This window comes from Oncorhynchus gorbuscha, linkage group LG13, assembly GCF_021184085.1.
Source record: "Oncorhynchus gorbuscha isolate QuinsamMale2020 ecotype Even-year linkage group LG13, OgorEven_v1.0, whole genome shotgun sequence".
In the NCBI taxonomy this organism is placed as follows: domain Eukaryota; kingdom Metazoa; phylum Chordata; class Actinopteri; order Salmoniformes; family Salmonidae; genus Oncorhynchus; species Oncorhynchus gorbuscha.
The window spans coordinates 23716745-23737611 of NC_060185.1; the positions used below are offsets into that span (position 1 = coordinate 23716745).

General features: G+C 44.5%; 1 protein-coding gene across 4 annotated transcripts in view; it reads right to left on the reverse strand.

Annotated features, from left to right (window-relative positions):
* The window catches only part of LOC123992591 (paired box protein Pax-3-like), a 38406-nt gene extending 18332 nt beyond the window's left edge, over window positions 1-20074 (reverse strand). For 2 of the 4 annotated variants that reach the window (XM_046293852.1, XM_046293853.1), the window contains exons 1-4: window positions 19572-20074; window positions 18665-18900; window positions 18357-18414; window positions 17656-17799 (exon numbers count right to left, since the gene is read on the reverse strand). In XM_046293852.1, coding sequence (XP_046149808.1) covers window positions 17656-17799; window positions 18357-18414; window positions 18665-18900; window positions 19572-19656 — 523 coding nt within the window. In that variant the 5' untranslated portion in view covers window positions 19657-20074. Of the gene's footprint in view, window positions 1-17655; window positions 17800-18284; window positions 18415-18664; window positions 18901-19571 lie in introns of all 4 variants that reach the window. The other 2 variants (XM_046293850.1, XM_046293851.1) reach the window with 1 other exon arrangement.
* Between the last annotated feature and the right edge of the window lie 793 nt (window positions 20075-20867).

The window sequence follows — 20867 nt, forward strand, 5'->3', positions numbered from 1 at the left end:
GAAAATACAAATAGCTTGAGGTTTCTCATGTGAAACTGATCCACTCCCCCCTCAACACTTTCCCTTCTCAACACCAATGACAGTGGAAGCCAACTTAGGATGCATTAAGAGCAAATTGGTAAAGAAACATTAAACAGTGTGAGGAAGGGAGAGAAAGAGAAACGGTAGGGAGAGACATTTCCTTTGGGTATTTGGGAAGATTATTCTATTTTTCATTTTATCAGAATGTTCTATTTCTGTTTACAGCAACTCACACTCACACAGGCCTCTCAGCTGCTCCCATCCACGCTATTTTATTTATTTATTTTACCTTTATTTTACTAGGCAAGTCAGTTAAGAACAAATTGTTATTTTCAATGACGGCCTAGGAACAGTGGGTTAACTGCCTGTTCAGGGGCAGAACGACAGATTTTGTACCTTGTCAGCTGGGGAATTTGAACTTGCAACCTGTCGGTTACTAGTCCAACGCTCTAACCACTAGGCTACCCTGCCGCCCCAACAGAACCAAGATGTAAAATGGCTGCCAGTCGTGGTTAAGACCATTACAATGAATCAAGAAGGAAAACTGCAACTTTACTACCTCCATGTGCCTGTGAGCTTCCAGTAGAACAATTATTTTACTTACTGACTTCTAAACATCTTCAAGCCACATCACTAACCAAACAACAAATGCAAATACTTACTATATAGAGAGACCAAGGGGTGGTTGGAGAATTTTTAGGTGGTGGTGGTAGTGGCTGGTGGGGTAGGAATTTGAGGTGTGGAGGAGTTGGAGTGGGGGGCATTATTCAAAACAGGATTGCTGGTGAAAAACAGAGAGGAGCCTTTGTAGCTCCAGCTCCTGGAGGCCCATAGGGAATGCTTAGTTTCCCCACAGTTACCAGAATGCAACAGCGTTCCAAAGAATTTCACAGGGATTTAGATTCTGGGAATGCCGAGTCGTTGGAAAAATCCTTAATTACTTTGGAATTACCTATCGGTTATGATCAGTCTGCTTTGGGGATCCTAGGGAACATTGTCTTTCAACCAGAGTGTCATTATGGCCTCTTGGAGGTCTGCAGTCACGTCTTGATATACTCTCATGTGACAAAACTATTCAGGGACATTAATCTAGTTGAAATATAAAAAGATGAATGAAGTCACCGACCAACTTAGAACACTCCTTTCAGAGAGACTCTCTTTAACTAAACACCACCTAGACCTCGCTCCCTCTCTCCCTTTCTCACCCATCTCTTTCTCTCACATACTCTTTGTCTCCCTCTCCTCGTCCCCATCTCTCTCTCTCTGCCTACTCTGTCTCTCTCTTTCTCTTTCCCATATTTCTCTCTTTCTCTCTCTTTGTTGCTCTAAGTCTGAGGTCTTTGCTGGCGATTTGCACGCTCCATCTGTGGAATCCGTCATGGCTGCCTCGGCCCGCACAGAGGGGCCTGTCACCTGCCCCACGGGGGAACGGGGGGCACAAAGAGAGCCAGAGAGTGGCGAGGGGGGCACAGCTGGGGGGGCTCCCCAAAACCTTCCACTTCAGCCTGGGGGGACCATGGGAGCACCTGAGGGGTAGAGGAAGGAGGAGGCCTTTGTTGTTCTCTTATTCAAATGTAGGCTACCACCACCAGCTTTCTATGACTGTGCATTTGTGTTGTTGATGTTGTTGTTGTGTGTGTCAGTGTGTTTGTGAGAAAGAGGTAGTGTGGGTCTTACAGAGAGAGATAGGGAGAGAGAGTAGAGAGAGTAGAGAGAGAGAGAGAGAGAGAGAGAGAGAGAGAGAGAAAGAGAGAGAGAGAGAGAGAGAGAGAGAGAGAGAGAGAGAGAGAGAGAGAGAGAGAGAGAGAGAGAGAGAGAGAGAGAGAGAGAGAGAGAGAGAGAGAGAGAGAGAGAGAGAGAGAGAGAGAGAGAGAGAGAGATCTGTCACCAAGTGGCGTGACACACACAGTAGGGGGTTGAAGTGACAAAAGTCTACCTGGTGATAGGGCAGAAAGCACACCTTCCCTGCCACCCGCTAACTCCCATTACTCTCGGTACCCTGGCGCAGAGCAACCCACACACACAAACACACACACACACAGGCGCCTAGGCTTCTGTAGACTGTAAAAATTGGGATTGACAAAGCATTACATAGACCATCCTTCTGCTTCTAGGTTAATGAGCCTTGTCAGCCCTATGGCAAATCTGGTGGAGTGGAGATACACACACACTCCCTCACTCATATACTCAAACACTCACTCATACACTCACTCATATCTCACTCACTCATACACTCCCTCCCTCCCTCCCTCCCTCCCTCCCTCCCTCCCTCCCTCACTCACTCACTCACTCACTCACTCACTCACTCACTCACTCACTCACTCACTCACCCACTCACTCACTCACTCACTCACACACACACACACACACACACACACACACAAACTCATGTACGTTTTCAGAACATTCTAATTTTGACATAGATATTCTCTATTTCACACATTAGACGCACAAACAAACGCGTACAATGAAAAGATCCATTCAAGATATTTACAGCCTGAGCACACAGCAATGAGTTGACCATTTCCCCCTGATACTACTTTGGTCATTATTACTCCTGAGTTAAGAATAGTTCCATGTAAAACAAAACAAAATTGTATAACAGGATGAATGTGCTTATTTTTCCGAGCTAGTAAACTCGGCACACAGCAGTGAAGTGAGGGAAGGAAGAGAAAATCCGATCCTTTACAGCTGTTCTGTAAACCTGTGGTCTCTGAGTGCCCCGTTGGTCCCAGGCGCCACCCACTGCCTCCTAGCCATGGATCTCATTGCTTTTATTTGGCACTGCTGAATAGCCTTTGCAATCCAATTATCCACCCAATCCCACATATCTCTCTTTATGTATACATAAACTGTATTTTAAAATGTTTTATTCATACTTTAGCTAAACATTCAAACTTACTTTTCCATGTATTTTCACTTCACCTCAGCTGTGGGTGGAGTGGGTTTACAGTATGTGTGGGATTGGACCCGTAAGCTTGCCAGTTTGTAAAACCCAAAAAGACACAGTGCAATCCTTAAAAGGGTAAAGCTACAGTATCTGAATGTCAGAGACCCAGTGAAGAAGCCTGAATTGGGCTGGGCCTGCCAGGGAGCCGGAGCATTGCTGCTTTAAGCCACAGAGAGAAGGGGAGTAGCAGTGAAAAGAAAACTGTTTAATTTAACCAAACTGTATTCCTGAGAGGCACACAGCAGCCTGAGCCAAAACAACCTGAGAGGCACACAGCAGCCTGAGCCAAAACAACCTGAAAGGCACACAGCAGCCTGAGCCAAAACAACCTGAGAGGCACACAGCAGCCTGAGCCAAAACAACCTGAGAGGCACAGAACACACAGCAGCCTGAGCCAAAACAACCTGAAAGGCACACAGCAGCCTGAGCCAAAACAACCTGAGAGGCACACAGCAGGCTGAGCCAAAACAACCTGAGAGGCACACAGCAGCCTGAGCCAAAACAACCTGAAAGGCACACAGCAGCCTGAGCCAAAACAACCTGAGAGGCACAGAACACACAGCAGCCTGAGCCAAAACAACCTGAGAGGCACAGAACACACAGCAGCCTGAGCCAAAACAACCTGAAAGGCACACAGCAGCCTGAGCCAAAACAACCTGAGAGGCACACAGCAGGCTGAGCCAAAACAACCTGAGAGGCACACAGCAGCCTGAGCCAAAACAACCTGAAAGGCACACAGCAGCCTGAGCCAAAACAACCTGAGAGGCACAGAACACACAGCAGCCTGAGCCAAAACAACCTGAGAGGCACAGAACACACAGCAGCCTGAGCCAAAACAACCTGAAAGGCACACAGCAGCCTGAGCCAAAACAACCTGAGAGGCACACAGCAGGCTGAGCCAAAACAACCTGAGAGGCACACAGCAGGCTGAGCCAAAACAACCTGAAAGGCACACAGCAGCCTGAGCCAAAACAACCTGAGAGGCACAGAACACACAGCAGGCTGAGCCAAAACAACCTGAGAGGCACACAGCAGCCTGAGCCAAAACAACCTGAGAGGCACAGAACACACAGCAGCCAGAGCCAAAACAACCTGAGAGGCACAGAACACAAAGCAGCCAGAGCCAAAACAACCTGAGAGGCACACAGCAGCCTGAGCCAAAACAACCTGAGAGGCACAGAACACAAAGCAGCCAGAGCCAAAACAACCTGAGAGGCACACAGCAGCCTGAGCCAAAACAACCTGAGAGGCACAGAACACATAGCAGCCTGAGCCAAAACAACCTGAGAGGCACACAGCACATAGCAGCCAGAGCCAAAACAACCTGAGAGGCACAGAACACATAGCAGCCAGAGCCAAAACAACCTGAGAGGCACACAGCACATAGCAGCCAGAGCCAAAACAACCTGAGAGGCACACAGCACATAGCAGCCAGAGCCAAAACAACCTGAGAGGCACACAGCACATAGCAGCCAGAGCCAAAACAACCTGAGAGGCACACAGCACATAGCAGCCAGAGCCAAAACAACCTGAGAGGCACACAGCACATAGCAGCCAGAGCCAAAACAACCTGAGAGGCACACAGCACATAGCAGCCAGAGCCAAAACAACCTGAGAGGCACACAGCACATAGCAGCCAGAGCCAAAACAACCTGAGAGGCACACAGCACATAGCAGCCAGAGCCAAAACAACCTGAGAGGCACACAGCACATAGCAGCCAGAGCCAAAACAACCTGAGAGGCACACAGCACATAGCAGCCAGAGCCAAAACAACCTGAGAGGCACACAGCACATAGCAGCCAGAGTCAAAACAACCTGAGAGGCACACAGCACATAGCAGCCAGAGCCAAAACAACCTGAGAGGCACACAGCACATAGCAGCCAGAGCCAAAACAACCTGAGAGGCACACAGCACATAGCAGCCAGAGTCAAAACAACCTGAGAGGCACACAGCACATAGCAGCCAGAGCCAAAACAACCTGAGAGGCACACAGCACATAGCAGCCAGAGCCAAAACAACCTGAGAGACTCCCTTCATTCCAGAGGAGGGTAAAGAAAAGAGGATTTAACTGAAATAGACTGTGCTCCTGGAAATCGTACGGCATGGTTTTGTGGGGACTGCGAGTGGGGACAAAAAGGCTTTAAAATGTCCGCAGAGAGATGGAGTGTATGGAGCTACATTTTGGGCATGGTGGGTGGGTGTGTGGTGTGGCTGACCATATGGGTTTCTGTTTACAGCCTTCTCATGGGGGTTACTGGACGGACGGCGGGTACTGCCATGGAAGTTCTCTTGGGGTGGTTGGTAAATGAAGAGGGTAACTGAGTCAGTGACATGTGCCCCCCTCTGAAACAAAACAAAAGGCAGAGGAGACAAATGAAGCATTTATTTGGGCGGGAGTGACGCTGGTCCTTTTCAGGGCCCGGGGGACTAAGTGACTGCCCAACTGCATTAAACAGTACATAGAAGACCGGGCAGATGCCTGAAGGACTGAAGGATAATAGTTAACTGACAGCTTATGGGCCCATCTGCGCATCTACCATGTTGTTAAAGGAGATGGGGGGTGCTCACTTGACTTGCTAAGGAGGAGCCCCGACCTCTACAGCTGCCCTGTAATTGAGAGTGTGTGAAGAGCGCTGTGTGTTTGTCTACACTGTCAACGAGGGTGTGTGTGTGTGTGTGTGTGTGTGTGTGTGTGTGTGTGTGTGTGTGTGTGTGTGTGTGTGTGTGTGTGTGTGTGTGTGTGTGTGTGTGTGTGTGTGTGTGTGTGTGTGTGTGTGTGTGTGTGTGTGTGTGTGTGTGTGTGTGTGTGTGTGTGTGTGTGTGTGTGTGTGTGTTTGCTTGCTTGAGAAAGAGATGATGTGGTGAGAGAAAGAATAACTAATAAATCATAACCTCATCAAGCTTCAGGAAAAGAAAGACTGAATAAGACAAAGCGACCGAGCTCTCCTCAAACGATAAAAACCTCTAAAGGAAACCTCTAGACAGAAAACCTCTAGAGAGAAAACCTCTAGAGAGAAAAACCTCTAGACAGAAAACCTCTAGAGAGAAAACCTCTAGACAGAAAACCTCTAGAGAGAAAACCTCTAGACAGAAAACCTCTAGAGAGAAAACCTCTAGAGAGAAAAACCTCTAGACAGAAAACCTCTAGAGAGAAAACCTCTAGACAGAAAACCTCTAGAGAGAAAACCTCTAGTCAGAAAACCTCTAGAGAGAAAACCTCTAGACAGAAAACCTCTAGAGAGAAAACCTCTAGACAGAAAACCTCTAGAGAGAAAACCTCTAGAGAGAAAACCTCTAGAGAGAAAACCTCTAGAGACAACCTCTAGACAGAAAACCTCTAGAGAGAAAACCTCTAGAGAGAAAACCTCTAGAGAGAAAACCTCTAGAGAAAACCTCTAGAGAAAACCTCTAGACAGAAAACCTCTAGAGAGAAAACCTCTAGACATAAAACCTTTAGACAGCAATGAGAGTTATGAGAGTCTGTGCTGTGGCGGGACAACAGGAAGCTATTACCTGTCATGTTGACCCAAGCATGATTGTAACCCTGTGTCCTGTAGGGATGATGGAGAATGACCTTACGTTGACATCTGACCCCACTTAGCCTGGTCTGACAGGAAAAGAGAGCTCCGCACTGACTGACCACTGGGGAGTTAACTCAATATGACTCTCTTTTACGAAGTCCCTTAAAATTTAAAAGGTCAAAAACAGCTAAGCTCTTGTCATCTTTGACTGTTGGTAGCATTTTACACTATGGCATGTAATTAAATGTTAATAACATGGTACTCGTATAGTAACAACAAGTTATAGTTCCTTACAATAAAAACAACCTTATATTGCCATTTCTAGGTTATACTATTGAGAGCAAGATTAACTCCCTCCCTCCCAGCTTGCCCTGCCATGTCCAGAGCCGTATACCCCTAACCCTGCCCTGTCCAGAGCCTTATATCCCTTCCCCTGCCCTGTCCAGAACGTTATATCCCTTCCCCTGCCCTGTCCAGAGCCTTATATCCCTACCCCTGCCCTGTCCAGAGCCTTATATCCCTACCCCTGCCCTGTCCAGAGCCTTATATCCCTTCCCCTGCCCTGTCCAGAGACTTATATCCCTACCCCTACCCCTGCCCTGTCCAGAGCCTTATATCCCTACCCCTGCCCTGTCCAGAGCCTTATATCCCTACCCCTACCCATGCCCTGTCCAGAGCCTTATATCCCTACCCCTGCCCTGTCCAGAGCATTATATCCCTTCCCCTGCCCTGTCCAGAGCCTTATATCCATTCCCCTGCCCTGTCCAGAGCCTTATATCCCTACCCCTACCCCTGCCCTGTCCAGAGCCTTATATCCCTACCCCTGCCCTGTCCAGAGACTTATATCCCTACCCCTGCCCTGTCCAGAGCCTTATATCCCTACCCCTACTCCTGCTGAGAGCCTTATATCCATTCCCCTGCCCTGTCCAGAGACTTATATCCCTACCCCTGCCCTGTCCAGAGACTTATATCCCTACCCCTGCCCTGTCCAGAGCCTTATATCCCTACCCCTACTCCTGCTGAGAGCCTTATATCCATTCCCCTGCCCTGTCCCGAGCCTTATATCCCTACCTCTACCCCTGCCCAGTCCAGATACCCCTGCCCTGTCCAGAGCCTTATATCCCTACCCCTACCCCTGCCCTGTCCAGAACCGTATATCCCTACCCCTGCCCTGTCCAGAGCCTTATACCCTTACCTCAGTCAAGTGATTAACAACTCCCTGTCTGCCTTTCCTTATTCAACCACTGCATTCAGTTGCCTTTGCCCTGCATTCCATAGCTTTGACACCCCCAATCGCTCCTCTGCACATGCACACACACTCACACACACTTGTAAAAACAACCTCTCACCCCCTTCCTTCTCTCTCTCTTTTTCTCTAGCCGTTGTGTTTGGTGGATACTTCCATTAGATAAAGAGAGGCCATATTCTATGGCAGCCATTCTCCTTGACCTTCGCAGGCCTTTCACTCTTTCACTCACTTCAAACCGTCTTTTGGAGCACTCGGCTGAATGTGGCAAGTCCATCACGGGTGAAGGGGGTGTGCGAGAGGTTGAAGGGGCTGAAGGAGGAAGCCCCGAGCCCCGAACCCCTTCTCCAATCACCCCCACTTCAAAGTTGGCCTGCATTCATTAATTGCCCTTTGAATTGATATCAGAGGGTCACAATAGGGGTGTGAAAGGAGAACGAGGCTTTAATGAAGCATAGAGCCCCCATTCATCTGCAGATAACTATGTTTTTATGCTTGGATTGTCATCATGCACTGCATTATAAAAAAAATGATGCGAGGCGGAGGAGCAGGGGAGGAGAGGAGAGGAGAGGAAGAGAAGAACAGAGAGAGCCCGAGGCGAGGGTTAGTGAGAGTGATTTGGTGCTCCCCCTTGCCCCCTGTGCCCTCGTGGCCAGGGACACACTGAGTGACACATTCCTCAGACTGACAGGGAATATCAGTCTTCGGATGGTCATGTTATTTAGGGCAGTCGCCATTTTGCTCTATATAGCCTCAGTCTAACTTTGTATAGTCTGAGTGTGACTCTACATAACCTCAGTCTAGCTTTGTATAGTCTGAGTCTAACTCTATACAACCTCAGTCTAACTCTATATCACCTCAGTCTAGCTCTATATAGACCCAGTCTAGCTAGCTCTATATAGACGAAGTCTAGCTCTATATAAACCCAGTCTAACTCTGTTTCTCTGAAGCTCTAAGATTTATAACAACAAACAATCAACAAGCACTCAACACTCCAAATAAAATGATGTTCCAGACACACTCACATATTGTACCTTTCCATATAGTTTCTTCACCCTACTTTCATCGTTGCGAGAGAGCATAGCAACAACCGTTAACGTGCCAGAAATGACTGTTATTTACAGCTTCTCGTATAGAACACAAGATGTAAGAACTGAAGATGTCCAGGTTGTCATGTTTTCTATAACGCTCTTTAATGAGCCACCTTCATGAATGTATGAATCAGGTGGCGCAACTTTCACTGGGGATGGGGGGCCATACCCCCCCACCCCACACACATTCTGAAATTGCATTTTTCTGCCCCCAGTTTAATCATTGGAATGTGATACTAAATGAGGCAATGGTGTGCTTTAGGACCATGTGTACGCCTCCAAGCGGTCGGGTAGACTGTTTGGAGTGTTTATCTGACTGGATAAAAAATATATATATATACAGTACCAGTCAAAAGATTGGACACACCTACTCATTCAAGGTTTTTTCTTTATTTTTACTATTTTCTACATTGTAGAATAATAGTGAAGACATCAAAACTATGAAATAACACATATGGAATCATGTAGTAACCAAAAAAGTGTTATACAAATCAAATATATTTTAGATTCCTCAAAGTAGCCACCCTTTGCCTTGACAACAGCTTTGCACACTCTAGGCATTCTCTCAACCAGCTTTGTAAGGAATGCTTTTCCAGCAGTCTTGAAGGAGTTCCCACATATGCTGAGCACTTGCTGAGCACTTGTTGTCCAACTCATCTCATACCATCTCAATTGGGTTGAGGTCGGTGATTGTCACTCTCCTTCTTGGTCAAATAGCCCTTACACAGGCTGGAGGTGTGTTTTATATCATTGTCCTCTTGAAAAACAAATGATAGACCCACTAAGCACAAACCAGATGGGATGGCATATCACTGTGGTAACCATGCTGGTTAAGTGTACCTTGAATTCTAAATAAATCACAGACAGTGTCACAAGCAAACCATCCCCACACCATCACACCTCCTCCTCCATGCTTCACAGTGTGAACCAGAGATGCGGCAATCATCCGTTCACATATTTGGAGTCTCACAAAGACACTGCAGTTGGAACCAAACATCTCAAATTTGGACTCATCAGAGCAAAGGACAGATTTCCACCAGTCTAATGTCCATTGCTCATGTTTCTTGGCCCACGCAAGTCTCTTCTTCTTATTGGTGTCCTTAGTAGTGGTTTTGCTGCAGCAATTTGACCATGAAGGCCTGATTCACGCAGTCTCCTCTGAACAGTGGATGTTGAGATGTGTCTGTTACTTGAACTCTGTGAAGCATTTATTTGGGCTGCAATCTGAGGTGCAGTTAACTCTATAATGAACTTATCCTCTGCAGCAGAGGTAACTCTGGGTCTTCCTTTCCTATGGCAGTCGTCATGAGAGCCAGTTTCATCATAGCGCTCAATGGATTTTGCGACTGCACTTGAAGAAACTTTAAACGTTCTTGAAATTTTCCAGATTGACTGACCTTCATGTATTAAAGTAATGATGGACTGTCGTTTCTCTTTGTTTATTTGAGCTGTTCTTGACATAATATGGACTTGGTCTTTTAACAAATAGTGTTATCTTCTGTATACCATCTCTACCTTGTCACAACACAATTTATTGGCTCAAACGCATTAAGAAGGAAAGAAGTTCCACAATTTAACTTTTAACAAGGCACACCTGTTAATTGAAATACATTTGTTTAACACTTTTTCGGCTACTAAATGATTCCATATGTGTTATTTCATAGTGTTGATGTCTTCACTATTATTCTACAATGTAGAACAAAAAGAATTTAAGAAATAAAACCACCGGAAAGAGTAGTTGTGTCCAAACTTTTGACTGGTCCTGTATATTATGCCCCCCCCCCCTTCTAAAACCAAAGTTGCACACTTGGTATGCATCATCTGCTGCTGGATATTTTAATTGTGAGATCTTGTTTACAAGGTGAAAATCACAGAGAATAACTCAAGTGTGAAGTCTATTTAAGAGTATACATGGAATGTGCCATGAGTGGAATGCATCAAGTCATCATACTGAGTTTCCCTATAGTCTAATTGTTCTGTTCCCTAACTGCACATACAACTCAAACTTTCACTCAAAAATATCAATGCATGACTTGTGTGAAAGATTCAGTAACATTGAACCTTTATTTAACAATGCAAGTCAGTTAAGAATAAATTCTTATTTAAAATGACGGCCTACCCCGGCCAAACCCAGATGACGCTGGGCCAATTGTGCGCCACCCTATGGGACTCACAATCACCTCTGGATGTGATCTGGATTCGAACCAGGGACTGTAGTGATGCCTCTTGCACTGAGATGCAGTCCCTTAGACCGCTGCACCACTCGGGAGCAAACACATGCATCAGCCTTTATTTGGAATGTGCCTTCGGAGTGTAACTGAATCCATGAAGATAACTGATTTTCAGTATTAACACCTTAAAACATAAGACCTGGAACATTATGATGTATATGAGAATGTGATATGGGAACTTGACCATGGATCTATGCTACAGTATAGTGTGTATTGTGTTTCCAACTTCAATCTTTAAGTCTTTACTGAAGACTCATCTCTTCAGTAGGTCATATGATTGAGTGTAGTCTGGCCCAGGAGTGGGAAGGTGAACGGAAAGGCTCTGGAGCAACGAACCGCCCTTACTGTCTCTGTGTGGCCGGTTCCCTTCTTTCCACTGGGATTCTCTGCCTCTAACCCTATTACAGGGGCTGAGTGACTGGCTTTACTGGGGCTCTCTCATGCCGTCCCTGGAAGGGGTGCGTCACCTGAGTGGGTTGATTCACTGATGTGGTCATCCTGTCTGGGTTGGCGCCCCCACTTGGGTTGTGCCATGGCGGAGATCTTTGTGGGCTATACTCAGCCTTGTCTCAGGATGGTAAGTTGGTGGTTGAAGTTATCCCTCTAGTGGTGTGGGGGCTGTGCTTTGGCAAAGTGGGTGGGGTTATTTCCTTCCTGTTTGGCCCTGTCCGGGGGTGTCCTCGGATGGGGCCACAGTGTCTCCTGACCCCTCCTGTCTCAGCCTCCAGTATTAATTGCTGCAGTAGTTTATGTGTCGGGGAGCTAGGGTCAGTTTGTTATATCTGGAGTACTTCTCCTGTCCTATTCGGTGTCCTGTGTGAATCTAAGTGTGCGTTCTCTAATTCTCTCCTTCTCTCTTTCTTTCTCTCTCTCGGAGGACCTGAGCCCTAGGACCATGCCCCAGGACTACCTGACATGATGACTCCTTGCTGTCCCCAGTCCACCTGGCCGTGCTGCTGCTCCAGTTTCAACTGTTCTGCCTTATTATTATTCGACCATGCTGGTCATTTATGAACATTTGAACATCTTGGCCATGTTCTGTTATAATCTCCATCCGGCACAGCCAGAAGAGGACTGGCCACCCCACATATGCTCTCTCTAATTCTCTTTCTTTCTCTCTCTCGGAGGACCTGAGCCCTAGGACCATGCCCCAGGACTACCTGACATGACTCCTTGCTGTCCCCAGTCCACCTGACCGTGCTGCTGCTCCAGTTTCAACTGTTCTGCCTTATTATTATACGACCCTGCTGGTCATTTATGAACATTTGAACATCTTGGCCATGTTCTGTTATAATCTCCATCCGGCACAGCCAGAAGAGGACTGGCCACCCCACATAGCCTGGTTCCTCTCTAGGTTTCTTCCTAGGGAGTTTTTCCTAGCCACCGTGCTTCTACACCTGCATTGCTTGCTGTTTGGGGTTTTAGGCTGGGTTTCTGTACAGCACTTTGAGATATCAGCTGATGTACGAAGGGCTATATAAATACATTTGATTTGAATGCCTCTTAGCAAATCCTCTTCCAGTGCCACTGTAAGACAATGATGAACATCACATATCCAACATCAGAAGCCATGCAGAACATAAATCTGCAAACACTCACACACTAAATACACAAACCTAGCCCCTAATACTCTCTCAAACAATTTTATTTTACCCCCCTCTCCCTTCTCTCTTCTCCATTCACTCTCTTTCCAGCACCCCCCCCCCGATCCCTCTCCTCCTCTCTCCCTCTCCTCCTCTCCTCCTCTCTTCCTCTCTCCCTCTCCTCCTCTCTCCCTCTCTCATCTTCTCTTCCTCTCTCCCTCTCCTCCTCTCTCCCTCTCATCGTCTCTCCCTCTCCTCCTCTCTCCCTCTCTTCCTTTCCTCCTCTCCTCCTCTCTCCTCCTCTCTCCTCCTCTTCTCCTCTCTTCCTCTCTCCCTCTCCTGTCTCTCTCCTCCTCTCTCCTCCTCTCTCCTCCTCTCTCCTCCTCTCTCCTCCTGGCACTAATCCAGTATGTGCCCACATATCAAATTGTATAGATGCTCCAGCCTGAGTAGCGGCAGTTCGTCAACTTTATTTACACAAACAAAAGTCCTGCTCAGTTTCTGTTACAAAAGCAGCTAAATCTTTTGGCCCTTTCATGTATTGTCAGCCCTTGATTCCCTTTTGTCCTGCAGCTATTGGCCTGGCTCTGGGCACAATGGCAGCAGATTGGCGGAATGTGCCTCAATAAACCTAATTATGACACGATGACTGCGCTCACCATGGCAGGTTTTTAAAGATCCCAGACTTATTCAATTAGCCCTTTCCAGGAGTCCCTTTCACAAAATAAAGTTCTCCCCCTTTGACTGTTTGTCTTTCAGATGGGGATTTTTGTGTGTGTCTGAGATGAAATGGAAATGTGCTGGGCCAACAAGGCTCCTCTGTATGTATCATCAGTGTTATTCAGGGTCATTTTAATTAGCCAAGTAAGGTTAAGAAGATACACTGGAAATATGAGAGAGGAGGAGAGAGGGGAGGGCCTCTTGTACATTATCAATCATTAGCTCCATTTCTAGGGTTAATTAACTCAATGTTAGCCTTTTAGATTCTGAAAGGCAGAGTAACTACTATTTTGAACCCCCTGCTAATGGTTATGTAGGAACTGTGCCAAAATAGCAAATATGCACAGGAGGCATTTAGTGAGACTGGAGCACAGACTGGACATTTGGAAAGCTATTTTCTAAAGAGTGGCATAATGTATTCAACTATTGTAATTCTAAGTTGAAAGTATTTTCTCTGATACATGAATTGAGAAAGATAGCCTGCCCTATTGTCCACTTAACCAACTGCACCAGCCTTTATTCCAAACACAGTTGGCACGTGATGATATACTTGCGCATCATTTTAGGTACTGTGGTGCACGAGGCTGCAATTGAGCGAGCTTGAAATTTCCGAAATAATTTCAATTGTCTTTTTCCACAGACAAATACATCCAAAACAAGCCGCCGTTGATGTGGACGCTTAAGAGAAACGACAATGAATTCTGAACGGTCCTCGCACAACAATGGTCTCCACAAACATCGACTTCATCAATGTTTGACCCGTTTAGCAGTAAAAAAGTAATTTTCAGATTGTAATTGCGGCTGTAAAAACAGCATTCCAAATGAGACCAGACAGAAAAAAACGCACGAAAATAGTGGACGCCACAGGTCTCGAAAAAACTACACATGGTTTTTAAAAAGTCGAGATTTGACGTTAATGGCGTCACTCTACCCATACAAGGCAATCTCTAGAGCGCCACAATAGCTTAGTCCTCAGGACCAAACACCAACCAATTTGAAGCGTGCACTCATTTCAACTCTCATTACCTACGCATAATAGCATACACCATGCATTAGTTTGAGTTATCTGATATTAGTGCAAAAATCAACTGTGCCCGTTTCAAGTCAAAGCATTGTCGTGGCAAAGGTCATTAACATTTTTAGTTAGCCCTTCGGGTAAAATGTACACTTGACCGATACGAATGGAAATAGGATAGTAAACCGACTGAGGTAAAGCGAGCCCGAATGAGCATTTGGACACAGCACAACCTTTCTAAGGAAACGGATACTATTTTAGGCTTATTAATATGAATTTATACTCTTAATTTTGGAATTAATAAAACAATGTGACATGTATTGGCAACCATATCAAGACAAATATCAGATGCGTCAATGATTTAACGGATAATTTAATTTTAGGGACCTTTCTACAACAAACTGACTTCCTTTTGTTAGCGGTTGCACTCCTGAAGATGAACCATAGATATTAAACGAATGTGCGCCGCAGGCATGGAGAGAAAGAGAAGGAAACCGAGTGAGAGGGGCGGGTTCGCTCTCTGGATGAAAGTAAAATGAAATAAAAGGCTCAATTTAATCCGCTTGAAGAGATTTTGAGAACGCAAGGGGGTGAGAGCATGATGGGTGAGTATTGCAGCAGTGCGCATGACGAGTGGCGAGTTCCATTGTGACCGCCGCTCGAGGCCAAGCGCCTCTCGGGGGAGAACATTGGTCCCCATTCACCAAAGGAGTCCTTAATACACTCCCTCGATCATTAAATGTGACATAGCACAATATCAACTCATTTAGAAGACATTATTAATGTTTAAAAGGGAAAGAATAGGGCATCAAAGACTTAATAATAGACCATGCAGAGGGACATGTAACTAGCCAATTGTACATGTATATCATCAGGCCTATATTGGTAAGAAAATATATTGCCACAATTTGTACTTGTAAAATAAAAAATATATATTTATATATTAGGCCTATGAATTAAATTATTAATAACCATAAAGTAGCCTATGCATATATTTAGGAAAGTATTTGTCATTTTATGAGATATAATATTTGGTCAAAGCCGTTGATATGAGCATGCTACACAGAAACTATAATTTCTTATCTTGTGGCATTGGAATTTGTAACATGCCCAAATAATTATTAAGTGACGTTACCTAAAAGGCTAATATAAAAGTGTTGAAAGCATGAACCCGAAGCATCAACAAAACAACTATAACTTTTAAACATTGTGTAAAATATGTGTGTGCACAAAATATATAATCTGAGTGCACATAATACACAAAAAGTTAGTATTTTCGTAAGCCATTAAGACCGCAATGTTCTGTATGTCCAAAATTAAAAGTAACACATTATCAAGAAGTTTAATTCACCTCGCCATTAAATAAGCGTATTAAGCTGGTTTCAATGTATTAGGTTTAAATACCAGTTAGGCCTATACACTATAGGTGTGTGTGTGTGTGTGTGTGTGTGTGTGTGTGTGTGTGTGTGTGTGTGTGTGTGTGTGTGTGTGTGTGTGTGTGTGTGTGTGTGTGTGTGTGTGTGTGTGTGTGTGTGTGTGTGTGTGTGTGTGTGTGTGTGTGTGTGTGTGTGTGTGTGTGTGTGTGAAAGAGGGCTTGAGAGGTTCTGAATGGCAGTCGGCTTCTTTAGACGACCTAAAAAGACTCCAAAAGAAACATTTTGTAGGTGAAAACGGCCATTTCTCCATGGTGAACAGTCTCTAGACCCTGCCCGAGCAGCGGCTATTGGCGGACCTGAATAATTCATCCTTCATTGCGGTCTCATAATGTATTTTCTCTGCCTTTTGTTGCAAAGCTCCTTCTCCCTTTCTGACTGAATTATAAACAGGTTGCCTTCTTTTATGGCGACCAAGCTGCTGCGAAGCCAGGCTTTGTCCACGCGTAACCGAAGCGTAAATCTCAATGGACTCTCGCGCCTTTGTCTCCCAAGTTCATCCTCAAATGTCCGATTGTGTGCTCGAGGCCTGGCTTTGTGAGGAATGGAACTGTTATACAAATGTTTGATCAACTCATTTGGAACGTTTTGTCTCCTCCAACTCCCTGTCTTTTTCTATCATTTATTTTACTGTGCCTGCATTTACAGTAGAGAAAGAGCAGCTGCGTTGAGGTGGAATAGGCCTGCGAATTCGTTCATAATAAATAGTAGGAAACGTAAAATGGGATGTTATGAGATTTCTTTGTTTAAAATACATTAGGGGTTGAAAAAGTTTTGGGTTCTTTTTGATAAGGGATATTTCCTCAAACATTACAACGGGGCTATGTGCATCTCGATTAAAATGCATGTATAGGCCTAATAACAATGTTATTAGCCTGATAAAGACATTATAAAACAGTACGCATATACCTACAATAAACCTACAAGGTAAAGGCTAGCCTATATATAAGCAAAGTGTCCTACCATGAACAATTAAATACAAATATGTAGCAGAAGTAGAATATGCACAGACAAATATCATGTGGCTGGGTTGCCCACTTCGTGCAAGCACCCGTGGTTACACATTCGTTCACTTAATTAAAATGTAAATTATCTTTCCTTCTCACTCACTCACTCACTCACTCACTCACTCACTCACTCACTCACTCACTCACTCACTCACTCACTCACTCACACACACACACACACACACACACACACACACACACACACACACACACACACACACACACACACACACACACACACACACACACACACACACACACACACACACACACACACACACACACACACACACACACACAAACAAAGGGGCAATCCTCCCTTTACCACAAAAGTTATCACCTGCTGTTTGAATTATCGTAACGCCTCATGGGACAAGCATTAGCAGGAGAATATGGTCTGTAAGAATTCTAAACAATCCAGTGCACTTTATGACTGTTGTCAACGGAAGACACTCTCCTTGTGCTTTCACTTCATCGGAAACAACAACAGTTTTAGAGTTAAAGACAGACTAGGCCTATCTACCCCACAGTCTAAAAATGAATGGCAACCCGTAAGGAGTGGTGACTCCCATTGTGAAAATGTAGGCCTAGCCTATAACACCGAGTCAGAAAACCAAGAAGTATACACAAAACAAGATGAAAACCTTTTCATGTCCATCTTTGTTTAGTTTTGAATAAACGAGAAGTTTCCTCACCGTTTCAAAGGACATGAAAGTGCACAGAAGCATTTCGTTCTGTGTATGAAGGGCCTCCCCCTTACGCAACAAGTAACTGCCTCAACGCAAGTTGCCTATAGAAGAGAGAAAATGTATAATGTATTTATGATTGCACTCACATCGGTCTCCTAAGATGCCCTCGATGCTGTGTTTGGCCCGCCGTTCGTGTTCTTCTAATTCCTTTTTCTCGATTTCATCTTCATCATCATCGTCATCTCCCTTCCCTCCGAATTTACTCCTCATGATGCGACTGATAGAGCTCACTGTGGTATAAGAAATTACAGAGCACTGATTAATAAATAATAAACTAGAAATGTCTAAATAAAAGTTCAACAATCTGCATTCACTTGCTTTCATTTGTTCTTCTAATCTACCGTGATAAAGCATCAAATAAATCGAACTTGATATCAACATATGCACCATTTAAAAAATCGATTGACTTTGCAATATTCTTTTATGATTTTATCTTAACTTAAAATTAATTTGGCAGTTACATTATAGCAGTTATTATTTTCCCCAGCCATAATTTTCAGCAGGTGTTAACGTTTTTGTTTTCAGAGAGTAAACTGTTTATTATTGTGGTAAAATGTGGTTATTGAGAAAGAAAATACATTAGTCCCATTATCATAAATAAGACGGTGATGATGATGATGACCATGATGATGATGAACAATCTATGGCTGCAGGTGAAGATTGCGCCCATTTAAATGGGCAGCAATTATGACAGAATGCAGATGTTTCCTTTTACCTGATGGAACGGTGTTCCGGTCACATATCCCATCCATCAGTAATTTATCCCGAATCTCCCAGCTAAACATACCCGGGTTGTCACGCTTGTACTCCTCTATTCTCTTCTCAACATCAGGTGTCGTCCCCTGCTAAGGAAACGAGAAATCATATCATCGTTAATTAATTAAAGCATAATAAACAGCTCATATCTACTTACACTGTCTACTTACACTCAGCAATACAATATAGGCCTCTTACATGCTTTCCCAACCTGTAGCTTGTTAAATTTTAACCCAACATGTCATACCTCGAGAAAACAGTTTTAAGAGCATAATAAAATGCATGACAATACAAAACCCAACAATTTCACCAGCGATAGAACTGCTCGTGCTCCCTCACCTTGGGTTTGCTTCCCCCGATGGCCCCGGGTCGGATGGAGCCGGTCTCCTGGTACCGGCAGAGGATTTTGGAAACGCAACCGTGAGAGACGCGTAGCTGACGGGAGATTACGCATGGCCTGATGCCATGGTGGGCCATTTCGACGATCTTATGGCGGATATGGTTGGGCAAAGGTCTGCCATTTATGAAAACTCCCCCGAGCTGGTTCATTCTACCTTGGCCTAACGGGGTTGAGACTGAGTAAAAGAAAACACAAAATGGTCACCAGAAGGCTTCATGATTATAAACTATAGACCTACAACAACTAACATTGTTTTCCATCATAGGCTACTAATAACACCACAAGGCTACTACAAATAATGTTTTTTTTTTAAACATAATAGCCTAATAAAAAATAAAAGTAGTTTCAAATGAAAGGTTTGGTAACAATGAAAGTCCTTAAAAGTTGCTTTAAGTAATGATACTGTATCTTATTATTTAAAATAGCGAGGTGTATAGACTATTTCCTTGACCCTGTAAATCTTCTTTAAATAAACGAATTACTTGTTTTCAGCGATTAAGAGATTATTAAATTAATACTTTAATAAATAGTCCACTGCAAACAAATAGATGACGATAACCGTTCAATCCACTTTGCATCCAATAACCGAAATGAAAATAACTTTGAAAAATGAACCATGAAAAGAACATTACATTGTAATTGCGTTACTTCTCAATTTTGCGTGTCAATCCCAAAGTTTTATAAAAAATGTTTTTACAATTGGATATGACCAAGTTTATGTTTAGGGGGAGGGGGTTAAGGCTACAGAATATCCTATATTAATAATCACTCCTTAATTATAACCCATCGAAGCCCAAATCTTCCCAGAAGCAGTGCTCAAAAAGTTGTTTCGACTTTTGATTTTACCTTCCAGTGGGAAGCCACTGTGTGGGTAGTTCTGAGCCAGCATGGGGCGCATCATCCTTGGTATTGCCCCTGCCAACGCAGTCATACCTCCACAACCCTACGCCTTCAACTAACCTCCCGCCAGAGAGGAGAACAGGGAGCTTCCGACGATGGAGCTTGACCACTGGGAGAAATTATGAGTAAAAATGCCCTGTATTCCAATTCGTGGAAGGTTAGTCTTGATAGGGTAGCCACTGGACTAGACAGGAACCAGCATCCAGGGAGATCAACAACAAAAAAACACTCCCGCCTCCCGAAGAAAAGAGCCCAAGTTACCAAATCAGGAAAACTTGAGGTAGACTTCTGAAGAGTGCGCCTATGCGTTGATCTTTCACCAGTCGAGAGGCACTTGGATACGTGAGGGAATCTGCGATGTCATCAATAATCATGCAAGTGATGTTGTTGTCGCTGTTGTTGACAGACGTTCAGTGTGAGGGAAGGTGGTCAAAACCCAGAGGAACAGTTATTAGTTGTGCTGCCCTTCTTTCCCATCAGTGATCCAAGCTCTGTGATTGGTTTAGAGGAGAGACCGGCTCTTGGGCGTGCGTAATGATTGGCTTACGGTGCAGGAAACTTTCTTCCTCAGAGTTGTTGTCAGAGGCGTTGCTTGGGACAGGACTGAGGAAGCGTCTTTAATCATCTTCTTGACAGATGTGACATCAACTCTGGTCATAAGTTCGATTACATTTACAGATGCGTGTAGTTTTTAAATGTTGCCGTTTTGATTAGTCACTAAACATACAACAGTGTTTGTTTTAAGCTATTTTTTCGTAGGGCCCATGCATCCATTTGTTCTCACTCTATGGCCTGAAGATAACACAAATGCTGCAAAAGTTAGTGCACCTCGAGGAATTTATTGTCGCTTTTAGATTGCGCACTACCAATAGGAGAGCCATCTGACCGGTACTCGCGCCTCAGCAGGGTACGACGCCAGGAGAGCGGTAAAGAACGTCTGCTCTGCTGACAAGACGTAACTATTGTGTTGTTGGGCATTTATTTTTAGTTGCCTTGCAAGTTTTAAAGACACGTAGTATCCCTATAGGCAGTCTCACAAGGAAGGGGCATTGCAGTCCCTCTCTTTCTCTCCCTCTCTTTCTTCCTCAATTCAATTCAAAGGGCTTTATTGGCATAGAAAACATATGTTTACATTGCCAAAGCAAGTGAAATATAACAAACAAAAGTTAAATAAACAGTAAAAAATGACAGTAAACATTACAATCACAAGAGCTTCAAAGGAATAGATATTTAATAAAATGT